At 37.7% G+C, this 12,595-nt stretch overlaps 3 protein-coding genes across 3 annotated transcripts; 1 reads left to right on the forward strand and 2 right to left on the reverse strand.

Annotated features, from left to right (window-relative positions):
- Nucleotides 1-987: 987 nt before the first annotated feature.
- On the forward strand, nt 988-2,076 carry LOC122769962 (GTPase activating protein 1-like). The gene is made up of 2 exons (XM_044026894.1): nt 988-1,043; nt 1,586-2,076. The coding sequence occupies exon 2, from the start codon at nt 1,600-1,602 to the stop codon at nt 1,984-1,986; it is 387 nt and encodes a 128-aa protein (XP_043882829.1). The 5' UTR covers nt 988-1,043; nt 1,586-1,599; the 3' UTR covers nt 1,987-2,076.
- A 4,831-nt stretch (nt 2,077-6,907) lies between these two features.
- LOC122769951 (GTPase activating protein 1-like) lies at nt 6,908-7,706 on the reverse strand. Its single transcript, XM_044026869.1, has 2 exons — nt 7,627-7,706; nt 6,908-7,418 (listed from the first exon to the last, which is right to left on the reverse strand). The coding sequence occupies exon 2, from the start codon at nt 7,402-7,404 to the stop codon at nt 7,018-7,020; it is 387 nt and encodes a 128-aa protein (XP_043882804.1). The 5' UTR covers nt 7,405-7,418; nt 7,627-7,706; the 3' UTR covers nt 6,908-7,017.
- A 1,965-nt stretch (nt 7,707-9,671) lies between these two features.
- LOC122769938 (perforin-1-like) lies at nt 9,672-11,669 on the reverse strand. The gene is made up of 2 exons (XM_044026857.1): nt 11,589-11,669; nt 9,672-10,151 (listed from the first exon to the last, which is right to left on the reverse strand). Exon 2 carries the CDS (start codon nt 10,135-10,137, stop codon nt 9,724-9,726), a length of 414 nt encoding a protein of 137 aa, XP_043882792.1. The 5' UTR covers nt 10,138-10,151; nt 11,589-11,669; the 3' UTR covers nt 9,672-9,723.
- Nucleotides 11,670-12,595: the final 926 nt, after the last annotated feature.

Below are 12,595 nucleotides of genomic sequence, written 5' to 3' on the forward strand. Positions count from 1 at the left end.
TAAATTGGAATGCAGTTTTTGATAATAGCAAAAACTGCAAAAATAGCAGGTTTTCTTTGGATTGCACATAAACTAATAATAACAACAGGAGGCTGTAATAGCAGTGTTTTATTTTGTTCTATTATTTCTTCCAAAAATGCTGTATAGACATAAGAAAGTGGACGTCCATGGAGTTTGTCCAGTGGGTGGCATCAGACCCTCATGGGGCCCTCATAACAAGATTTACTAAGGACAATACTTCGTTACTGTACTTACGTAGACTGTTTACATATCTGTGCTATACTTTGTTATTTATATTTCTGACATCTTTTACTTTTACTCCGATACATTTTCTTTAACCATCTTCGTTACTCGTTACGACAAAATCAAGTTGAGTTTTGCCTGCTTGTTGTCACTAGTTGTTTTAGCGGCACCAGCTGTTGGAGTGGACTTAAAACACACCAGCGGCTCGTTGTTTACCGTGTCCGACACCGAGGCTCTGGTCTCTGGGTTTCTGTTGTACACTTCGGACGCTGGGTTTCAGCTCTCAGCTGTGAGCTGAGTGACCAACCGGTGAGCTCGCGCAGATAAACGGCAGATTTTGTCTCCAAGTTGAATTAAAACACAGTGTGACGTCGAGAAGGTCCACAAACTCCAAAAGTCTCAAACATACAAGCAGACACAGGGAGGTTGTCACCATTCATGACAGAAGGTTATTTTTAATGTTGTTTGTTTGTTTAAATACTTAAGTACATTTTATATCAGAAAATGACTTTTGATACTGAAGTACAGTAAATGTGTACTTTAAGACTTTTACTCAAGTCATATTCTAAAAGGTGACTTTAACTTCTACCAAAGTCATTTTCTGGTAAGATACTTGTACTTTTACTCAAGTATTGCTTTCAGGTACTTTATACAAGACTGACTAAGGTACACACGCACGCACACACACAGAAGGGTAATATGTTGCAGGTTGTGTGTTGTGGGAGGGTCAGCTGAAGCAGATATAAGCTCCACTCACCTTTACCACTGACACTGTGAGAGACAAGTCATCAAGACTACAGGTAACAGTTTCACTTCTGTTCAGTGTGGAGTTTGTGTTTTAACTTTTTCATTTCTGAAAAGAAAGAAGTTAATAAGTGTCGTCCCTCTGATTGTGCTCTTTTCTATCACTCAGACCTCACGATTCTTTTTGTTGAAAACACGCTTTCATCTAAATGCATTTCTCTTGTCCCGCTGAGCTCTTCATTATGAGACAAATTGGAGTGCACTGTTAGGTCCTGACCAGGTTTTTCAATCTGGGTTTTTTTCTTTCACTTTGTTAGTTTTGTCTGTTGATGTGAAGTAATGTGTAATGTACATTTTGAACAGTGCTCTAGAAATGAATGATAAGATATTTGGTATAATTTTCCCCACTGGAGTTTAACAGAATATGACACTGACCATTCATGTTGAAACAGTGCTGTCTGAAACACTAAGGAAAAGCCAGTTGAGCAGCTTTTAGAAAATGGTTAAGGCAAATATTACTGCTACAAAGACAGACATGAGATGAACACTGGGTACAGAAAGCTTAGAGTATCTCAAATCCAAATACTCGCGTTCACAGCCTCCAGTGAAGCCATGGCGTCCAGTCTTCCCATCCTCATGCTGCTCCTGTGCAGTCTGACCGTGGCTCAAGCCGAGCTGAGGGTGTATAACCTGCGAGCCACCGATCTTCCCTCTGACTTCTTTGGAACCACAGACGGCTACGTCAAGGCGTTCATCAACACTGACCCCATCGGTGAGACGTCTGTTGAAAAAAATGAAAAAAACCCAAGCTGGTTTGAGGACTTGACCTACTCCGCGGCCAAGACTGGCGACATACTGAGGCTGGAGGTCCACGACAGTGACCCCTTCTTTGATGACCTTGTGGGATCCTGTGCGACAGCAATCAAGCGAGGGACCTACTCGCTCAAATGCTACTTGATGGAAGGTGGAAAACTTCAGTACACCTATTCTTTTGTTTAACATTACTGACTACAAGTTGGTCTTTACTGTTCTAATGTCCTGGAATCAATTTGTTGGATTTTTAATCCAATAAATCATGTTGCGACTATCCTCCTCTGTATTTGTCTTTTTATTTGAACAAAGTAATATAATAATGTACCAGCAGTGAACACATGAAAGAGTTAAGAGAGGACATTTTGACTTTAGCATTTTACCCTTTTTTGTACATTTACATAAAATCAGTAGTTGAAATGTCATCAACACAGAGTTGTGTGTATATATGCGTCTATATGTATATTTTTATATATGTATATATATATATGTGTATATATACATATATGTGTGTATATATGTATGTATATGTGTGTGTATATAAATATATATACATATATATGTATATATATATATATACATATATATGTATATATACGTATATATGTGTATATATGCGTCTATATGTATATTTTTATATATGTATATATATATATGTGTATATATACATATATGTGTGTATATATGTATGTATATGTGTGTGTGTATATAAATATATATACATATATATGTGTATATATATATATATATATACACACATATATATGTATATATACATATATATGTGTATATATATATATATATACATATATACAGTATATACATAAAAGGTGTAAAATGGTGATGTTTGTTTTCTTTAATGACAAGTTTTTATCATATTGTCATTAAAGAAATCATAATAACTTAAATAACTCCAAATCCAAACAGGTCAATTTAAGAATGCTTGACAATGTCACTGAGGGACGTCCTGTGTCAAAACAAGGTATTCATCCAAAAACTACGCCTGTCTCCTGGCTCACGTCACCTGGGTCCTCTGGAACCGGCTGCTGCACAGTTCATTCATGTACATTTGCCCATTGGTCAGCAGGCAGCATCTGAAACTGGTTGAGTTTTGGCTACGGGAATGTTGATGGACGTTTGCCATTTTTTCCCCCAAAACTGACACTAACATGCCCAAAATGTCAGGGGTTACGCAGGCAGCGGCGTCAGCTCTGCCCCTCTCCAGATTTACTCTTCACCACACGTGAACAGCGATGATTCACAACAAACAACAACATATCATTTACAACCTGCAAGAAATGTCTTTTATGAGCTGGAAAAGGCCCGAACCGACCCCCCAACCCGGCCCGACCCGTTGAGAACTTTAATATGGACAGTGATGCTTCCGGCGAAGATTGGAATTGTTTTGGTTTGGAGATCTATTATAAAGTAACACTTCATAGGATTTGTACAATCCAAAGAATATATGCAAATCTAGGATCAAACGGACTGATATTCTCCAGTTAAGTCAAACCTCTAGTGCGTAACTTTGACCTGTAATCATTATAATGATAATAATGATAATAATAATAAACAAGGGTCTGTGTACAGTGCAGTCATCATTGACTCTAAGTCTGTACCTCAAACCCATCGACTTTCTATTTTAAATCAACGTTCATTCATGTCATTACAGCTCTGTGTGAAGAAAAACAGAAATGTAGATAAAGTACAAATGACTTAAGAGATGAGAAAGAGGAGGCGGAAGGGTGGAGAGGACAAAGGAAGAATTCAGGATTAAGGAATGAGAATATTCTACTGTGACCAAGAACCTGGAAACACAGAAATACAGCATGATGCAAGAAATTGCTTTAAACAAACTTTATTAGATTTTTTAAATGGCTAATCTGATCATGATTTGTTGGATTAAAAGCCCAACAAATTGGATTAGATTAGAGAAGCAAAGACCAACTTGTTGTCAGTGATTTTAGATGAAAGAGTAGGTGTAATGAAGGACTCCACCTCTCAGCAGAGAGCAGAAATTTGAGTAGTTTCCTGGCAGGATTATTTCTTCGCAGTTTCCCAAGAAGTCATCATAGATGAAGTCATCGTCAAAAACGTCAAGAGTCAGGATGTCACCCTCCTTGGCGTTGGGGTAGGAGAACTCCTCATCCCACGTTGGGTTCATGTCATTTAATTGAACAGATGTGTTACCAACACTGTCCATGTTGGAGTACACCTTGACGAAGCCGTCTGTGGTTCCAAACCAGTTAAAGGGAAGAAACTCTGCGTGCAGGTCATACACCTTCAACTCGCCTTCAGCCACAGTCAGACTGCACAGGAGCAACATGAGGATGGGAAGACTGAATGCCATGGTTTCACTGAAGGCTGTGGAGGAGAAACCATGCTTTCATTTGGGTGTGTGGATCTGTGACACTCTTGGCCAGAGGTCGCAAACCCATGTGTGGCCCTTCAATCAATTTCATGGGGCCCACCACAAACCATCTCACCACCACAAACACAAACTCCACACTAAACTAAAGAACAGTAACAGAAGTGAAATGGTTACCTGCTGTCTTGATGACTTTTCTCTCAGTGTCTCTGTCGTTTAGTGTGTGTTAAAGGCCAGTGGAGTTTATATCTGCTTCACCTGACCCTCCCACATCACTCAACCTGCAAGCCTTCTCTCTCTGTATGTGTGTGTGTGTGTGATTACACTCTGTTTACAGCCTTTACGCATCAGGTTGCTCCTGGCCAAACTGGGGGCCTTAGTAAATCTTGTTATGAGGGCCCCCTGAGGGTCTGATCCCACCCACTGGACAAACTCCATGGACGCCCACTTTCTTATGTCTAAATAGGATTTTTGGAAGGAATAATAGAACAATAGAAAACACTGCTATTACAACCTCTAATTGCTATTGTTATCATTAGTATTATTATTATTAGTTTATGTGCGATCCAAAGAAAATGTTCTATTTTTGGATCAAACAGACTCATATTTCAAAACCTGCATTCAAATGTAGTTTGTTTGGTCTGTTCTTCCTCCCACTTCCTTGTTACCTTTTACAAGTGTTACACACATACACTATGTACTTTCATTTGTTAACAGTTTTTTAAACTGTGTTTTAGCTTTGTTATTTTTGACATTGTGTGCATAAACGAACTGTACAGGCGTGTACTGTGTTTTTATTTATCTTTGCCTCTGTTAATATCTTTGGGGACAACAGATGGAAACATTGTTGAAATGTCAAGTTGATTTAGAACCAATTCTTATTTACAATGACGACCTGGCCAAGAGGCAGCGTAGAAACTGGGCAGACAAACAACAACAAGGGAAACATCAACTTTTACAAGTTTGCACACACTAAGTGTGTGCAGTTGATGTACTTTCATTTGTTTACACTGTGTTTTTGCTGTGTTTGTTATTTTGTAAATATTCTTCTAATCTTTTATGTCTGCTCACCTGTGATGTGCTCTTGAAACTGGTTTCCTATCCGATTTATTGTCGTTTTTATTGTGTTTCTAAAGCTCTTTTCTTTTTCTTCACGCTCCATCCCGAGCTATAGTCTGAATATTTAGAATGAAAGTCTGAATATGTGGAATGAAAGTCTGAATATGTGGAATGAAAGTCTGAATATGTGGCATGAAAGTCTGAAAGTCTGAATATGGCATGAAAGTCTGAATATGTGGAATGAAAGTCTGAATATTTAGAATGAAAGTCTGAATATGTGGCATGAAAGTCTGAATATATGGAATGAAAGATATGTGGAATGAAAGTCTGAATGGAATGAAAGTCTGAATATATGAAAGTCTGAATATGTGGAATGAATGTCTGAATATGTGGAATGAAAGTCTGAATATGTGGAATGAAAGTCTGAGTATGGAATGAAAGTTCTGAATATGTGGAATGAAAGTCTGAATATGTGGAATGAAAGTCTGAATATATGGAATAAAAGTCTGAATATGTGGAATGAATGTCTGAATATATGATGAAATCTTAAATCTGCAACTTTATTTTCTCATATATTTGCCACTTTTAACCTCTTTTTTAAAAAGAAGAAAACTCATGTCCCTCAGGATTCATTAAACGTATTACGTGTTTGCACATGCTTCCAGTATGTGTAAAACTATAATTCCTAATTGTTTACACTGCACTTTAGCTGTGTTTGATTTTCCATAAATGCTCTTTAAGCCTTTTACTGTATGTCTTATAGTCATAAAACAGCCTGTCCCATCTCAGGTGCGTTGATGTAATGTATAGTCGGTCTGTTTAAAGTAAGAATTTGTTTTAAAGAAATGTACAAAAAAGGTCTCTCACTATATATTTTCATAAATTGCAGTACCGCCCATGAAGTGTATCAGATTGAGCTATGACTCGGAGCAGTCACATGCTATATCCACCAAATACAGTGTCCAGCACAGAGCAGCGAGATGGACACTATTTTAATTTGTTGTTTGATTCTCTAATCACAACCTGATCATCTCAAGGTTATATCGTGGTGCTTCCCTTCACCTACTGGAATTTGCATATTAGCTAAATATTTAGTTTCACCCAGAAGATATATATTTATATATAACATTTTGATTTACATTTAATATTTAGATTTATTATTCAGATTTAACATTTATATTTAAATGTAATATTTAGATTTAGCATTATATTATATTTAACATTTATATTTATATATAACATTTAGATTTAAATGTAATATTTCGATTTAATATTTAACATTTAGGTGTAACATTTAATATTTAGATTGAACTATTTCATATATTTACAAGTTAACACTTTTTTAAACATTGTTGCAAAATGTTATATGTAATTTTTAGCTTGAGTTACTTTGTAAACGGCATCTCATTATATGTTTGTGTGTGTACTTTATCTTTATTATATATCTGCATATATATGTATGTATATATGTATGCATATATGTATATGTATGCATATATATGTATATGTATACATATATATATGTATATGTATATGTGGTTGAGTGTGTGTGTGTGTGTTTTCTCTGGACACTGAGCGTAGGTGTGAATGTGAGAGTGAATGGTTGTTCATCTCTATAGTTGGCCATGTGGCGGACAGGTGTCCTGTCCAGGATGTACTTTAAACAAATGAAAACACAAATAATTTTTATTTGATTTTTTATTGGTAATCTGAACATGAATTATTGGATTAAAATTCCAGATAATGTATTACAGGACATCACCAAAGCAAAGATCAGTGTATAGTCAGTAAAGTTAGAACAAAGTGTAGTCGTAATTAAGTGTTCCTCCTCCCTTCAGGTTGCAGGCATTTAAGTAAGTCCCTCGCCTAATATTTGTCTCGCACTCTCCCACGAGGTCATCAGAGAAGATGTCACTGTCGTGAACCTCCAGCCTCAGCACATCGTTGTTACCTACGTTGTCACAGACGAACACCTCAGTCCACTGGGGGTTTACGGTGTTTTTGCGTACAGCTGTCTCACCAACACTGTAAGAGCCACAGACCACCTTAACGTAGCCGTCTGTGGTTCCAAAGAAGTCAGAGGGAAGATCGGTGGCCCGCAGGTTATACACCTTCAGCCGGGCTTCAGCCACGGTCAGACTGCACAGGAGCAGCATGAGGATGGGAAGACTGGACGCCATGGCTTCACTGGAGGCTGTAAAGGAGAAACGGATGTCTGTCTTTTTAGCAGTGGTCCATAACATTCTGCTTTATCATTTTCTAAAGGCTGTCACTGATGGCACAGTTCTGAACAGGTTTTTGAGTATGGTCAGTCTCTTCAAAAAGGCTAATGACACTAATTAATGTAAAGAAATGAAAAAGGGAAAACACAAACTCCACACAGTAACAGGTGAAATTGTTACCTGCAGTCTCGATGCCTTTTCTCACAGTGAATCTGTCGTTTAGCTGATGTTTTAAAGGCCAGTGGAGTTTATATCTGCTTCCCCTGACCCTCCCACATCACACAACCTGCGAGGCATTACATCACATGACCGCGTCATGTGACGTGTGTGTAATCTGGTGCCAGCACATTAATGAGTCGTCTTTTTATTCAACGATCAACATTTAAAGGTGCAGGAGGCACTATGTTTTGGTGTTTTTGAGACATGACTCCAAATGTACCTCTTAGCTTATAGTTCAAATCAAATCAAGAGAGAAAACCTTCATCTGCACCTCCTCTGGGCTTTGTTTGCAGTCTGTTCACAGGCTTTACACACAGAGCAGGGCTGCTCTTGGCTAAATAGAGGGTTATAGGGAAATTTTGTTGTGAGGGTCTGAACCCACCAGCTGGACAAAGTTCTTGAACATCCAGTTTCTTATGTCTACATTGCAGGCAATAAATAATAGGAAACACTACTATTAATATTTATCATAATTATTGTTATTAGTTTATATACAATCTAAAGACAACTTGGTAATTCTGGATGAAAAGACTGCATTTGTTAACATGATAAAACTCTCTACCAGCTTTTTATCAGCCAGCCTCAGGTCTGATCTGTATTGTTAGGAACTGTTACGACTGTTGAACATGCTAATTTTTTCTTTGGCTGCTTCGATGCAAATTCTAACACAACGCAGTGACGTGCGTTCCTCTTTCTGGCCACGAGCATAGCTGTTGGCCATCAATGTTTGTAACTAACCTTGTGAGTATTTTTTTATATAATGTCGGACAGTGCAGAATACTTTTATTTCACTTTTTGGATCTAATGAAAGTTGAATTGAAAGAGAGAGACTGAAGTCAAAGGTACATAATAGCATAAGCATAACATGATGGGGAACAGTCTCGGCTCCTTTCCTTTTTCACCCTGTACACAGCTGACCTCAAACACAACTCCACCACCTACCACCTGCAGAAGTACTACATCACCAATTCTTCTTTTGCTTTACCATTAGTGATAGTACTTAATACCTGGTGCTCTTTTTGGTACCTAAAAGAGCTAAAATGTGACGTCAGCAGACTGCCGGCCACTCATTGGCACAGAGTCATTGGCACAGCGATCATTGCCGTATTGTAGACCAGTTAAAAAAACTTCAAAATCCTGAGAACATGCTTTAATCTCCAACATTTAGCAAGGACATTTCTAAAATCTCTATATTGCTGTATATAGAGATTTGCTGTATATAGAGATGTATATAGAGACTGCTATAACAGAGCAGTCATGTATGTAGCGACAGCGCTGCCGAAAGAGCCACATCTCAACCCGTTCAGGTGTATTTTAGGTCAATGACTGTGTCAGACGGAGTCATGCAAGAAGTACTGAACTCACTGATTCTAATGATTCAGTGGACCAAAAATAACTGCTTTACTAGTCACTAGTCACAAATACTACTATTTGTCATGGCAGTTTCATGCAGCAGTGCTGCTCCGCCCACGTTGAGGAGGTACTAGAGCAATGGAAAACGATACCAAGCCGTGTCGAGCTGAGTTGTGCTGGTACTGTATAGTGGAAAAGCACCAATAGATAGTTAGAGGAAATGTATTGAAGTAAAAGTACAAGTTGCTACAAAAATAAACAACAAGTAAACTATAGATATACAAAGTATTAGTACTTTGATACCTTACAACACTGGAAGGGACTGAGAGCAAAACAGATCTAGGACATTTAACCAAGACTCTAGATGTTTTGTAGTCAAAATCTTAAAACCTGGTGTAACATTGATTTCAAATATAAGTCTTGAGAAATACAAAAAGGTAAAATATCAAAAGCAAGCATTTGTGTCCCCAGCACTTGTTCATTATTATAATATAATAATATATCAGGTGCACATGGTTAGTGCGGCTAACACTGTTACCTCGCAGCAAGAAGGTGTGAGGTTAACCAACTGCCACCCTCATGTGAATGATAAAGCGTTAGCCAATGAATGAATATCATATCAAATAAGACGTGGAGTGGTTTATTTGACAAAGTTTATTTGATTTTATCTTTTTTTTCTGGATAATCTGAACATGATTTGTTGGATTAATCTGTGCTGGCCTGATCTCGTTGACCCCCTAGGGTATAGGAGTAATGAAGGATTCCGCCTTTCTTCAGGTAGCAGTCGTGCTCATGGGTACCCTGCTTGATATTTCTCTGGCAGACTCCAAGAAGGTCATCAAAGAGGTAGTCACTGTCATGAACCTCGAGCCTCAGTACGTCATTCTCCTGCGCCCCGAAGTAGGAGAACTCATCCTTCCACCAGGGGTTTTTGTCGTTGTTCCGCACAGATGTCTGACCAACGATGGCGGAGCTGCAGATCACCTTGACATAGCCATCTGTGGTTCCCAGGATGCTGGATGGAAGATCGCTGGCCCTCAGGTCAAACACCTTCAGCTGGGCTTTCGCCACAGTCAGACTGCACATGAGCAGAAGGAGAATGGGAAGATTGGATGCCATGGCTGCACAGGAGGCTGTGGAGGAGGAGCAGTGCTTTTATTTTGGTACGTGGATGTGCTTGTTGTTTTCCTTAGACTTCATGCATCTCTTTGTAGCAGTGTAACATACCATTTGTAGCTGTTTTTTTAATGCGCTTGACAGACTGTGAGATTTCTAGACTGGGTGAATCTGCCAGCAATTTGGTTTGGCTAACGAGGAACCCATTTTAGCCAGCTACCAAATATTCGATAAAAGGGAACCAGTCAGGAATGGGGGGTTTTCCCTGGCATGGTAGAAGGGGGCTTAACACAATGATGACAAAGAAGGGATGTCTAGTAGCTTTTGTAAACATCCAACTTAGAACTTTTAACAAGCTACTGTATCTTTGGTTGCTAGACCATGACAACAGCCATCAGTAAACGTCTCTCACAGTGATCCTCGTTCAGGAGCCACAATCAAAAATAAAACGCCATGATAGTTGTTATGTATCATCTGGCACGGCGTAAAGTTGTATGATTAAAAGCTGTCATTGATAGCACAGTCGTGAACTGGTTTACCTTAATGTTTCGCATAGCACTGATTCAAAAATTAGTCATTTTTGGTCAGTCTCATATTCTGCTTAGCTTTTGGGATCCCTCAGGGAAACATCCTTGGTCCCATGGTGTTTGGTTAATTCAAACTAAAGTTGTTAAAATTATAAAAAATTATACAGTATTATTGGTTGCACAACAGTGAAGATCTTTCACCCCTGCCACTGGTCATTTTTCATGGGTCCAATCAAGGGTGAAACAGGAAACAGCAAGAAAGTTCTCCCACAACCACAAACACAGAATATTCTGTCTCTTTTCGTCCAACACCTTAATCAAATTCACACCAAATTTCATGGACTTTTGTTTTTGAATGATTCTGCTTAGTGTAGATAAAGCATCATGAAGAGTGAAATGTTAGGGAGGAGTTTCCAATGTTAGACTGTGGGAAAATGTCACAGCTGGATTTGTTTGAACTGTTCTTCTATTTTAGTCCCTGTTATCTCTAATACGCAGTGATATCTGTGTTTGTTTCAGACCTGATGTTCACTCGTCATACAAATGTGCTGCCAACCTAACTACTGTTCAAAAACATACAAGTCCTTATCTTTTAGTATGGTGGCCATGAGGGTCAAACCACTGTAAAATGTCTGATAATTACACAAAAAACATTTTTACAAAACAGCTTGGAAAACAACAAAAAAATCAAAGAGCATTTTTAAAAAACAATTGACCATCTTTATTTTAATGGCAGGAATGAAAAAAAATCCAGTTAAATTAACAAGAATTAGAGGGGAAAAAAAACTATTTTAAAACTAAAAGCTTAGGGTGAATTAAAAGTGACACACAGAGAACAGGTAGACTAATAATAATGACACATATTAACGTACTGTGTGTGTGTCTTAAAAGAAGAACACACACACAGTACAGGTGTAGATGTCTTACCTACAGTCTTGATGTCTTGTCTGCCACAGTGTGTCCGTCGTCCAGTATGTTTTAAAGACCAGATCACCGTGACGTCACCATACCATAACACACAGCCTGTTACACTCTCAGCATTACACAATAGTCTGTACGTGTGTGTGTGTTTGCGAGACAGTGTAATTTCATTCAGTGTGTAGCCTGTTTTCAGCTCGAAACATTTGAAGGTAGAGTCGACACTGTGTTTTGTGTTATTCTTAAATAATTCCTCAATAACTTCTCAGCAAAGTGAGAGAGAGAGACACTTCTGTTCTTACTTTGCTAATTCTGTGTCATCACAGGAGGTTTGGACCAATCACAGCAGTTTATTCAGTGTACTGCACTTTGCTACGTTTTCTTTAGCAGTGAATGATGAAGACAAGCGAATTGGTGACCCATTTTGTCTGATATATTATGTGTTTACATATTTTATTTTGCCAGCACTTTAATTTGTAAAGTTTTGACTTTAATTATAAACAATTAATGTGAGATTTGTGTCTACCTTGTTAATAACGTAACTAAGTAACATGTATTCTAAGTAAATTTTAAACAAGTACTACTAACAAAGTACTACTTTTTTACTTTAACTTGAGTACATTTTTAGACCAGGACTTTTACTTGTACTTGAGTAAAATTTTATCAAAATAGTGGAGCTTTTACTTGTAGAGCTGACACAGTTACTCGATTAATCGATAATTTATCGATCACTAAATTAATTGTCAACTATTTTGATAATAGATTAATCAGTTTGAAGCTTTTTTCATGACTAAAACAAGATTTCGGATTGTTTCAGCTTCTTAAATGTGAATATTTTCTTAATTTCTTTGCTCCATATAACAAAGAAATCATTAAAACTGAATAATTTTGGTTTGTGGACAAAAACAAGACATTTGAGAATGTCATCATTTCCAGTTTATTATTAATCCTATTTTGCATTTTGTTATTACTGTGTATTTCTGTTCTTTATCTCTTTGTATTTTATGATTCATGTT

This window comes from Solea senegalensis, linkage group LG5 (assembly GCF_019176455.1).
Source record: "Solea senegalensis isolate Sse05_10M linkage group LG5, IFAPA_SoseM_1, whole genome shotgun sequence".
Lineage (NCBI taxonomy): Eukaryota > Metazoa > Chordata > Actinopteri > Pleuronectiformes > Soleidae > Solea > Solea senegalensis.

Bases quoted from the DNA above. Each gene is read 5' to 3' on its own strand.
- LOC122769951 (XM_044026869.1), bottom strand. From the start codon at position 7,404: ATGGCGTCCAGTCTTCCCATCCTCATGCTGCTCCTGTGCAGTCTGACC.
- LOC122769938 (XM_044026857.1), bottom strand. From the start codon at position 10,137: ATGGCATCCAATCTTCCCATTCTCCTTCTGCTCATGTGCAGTCTGACT.
- LOC122769962 (XM_044026894.1), top strand. From the start codon at position 1,600: ATGGCGTCCAGTCTTCCCATCCTCATGCTGCTCCTGTGCAGTCTGACC.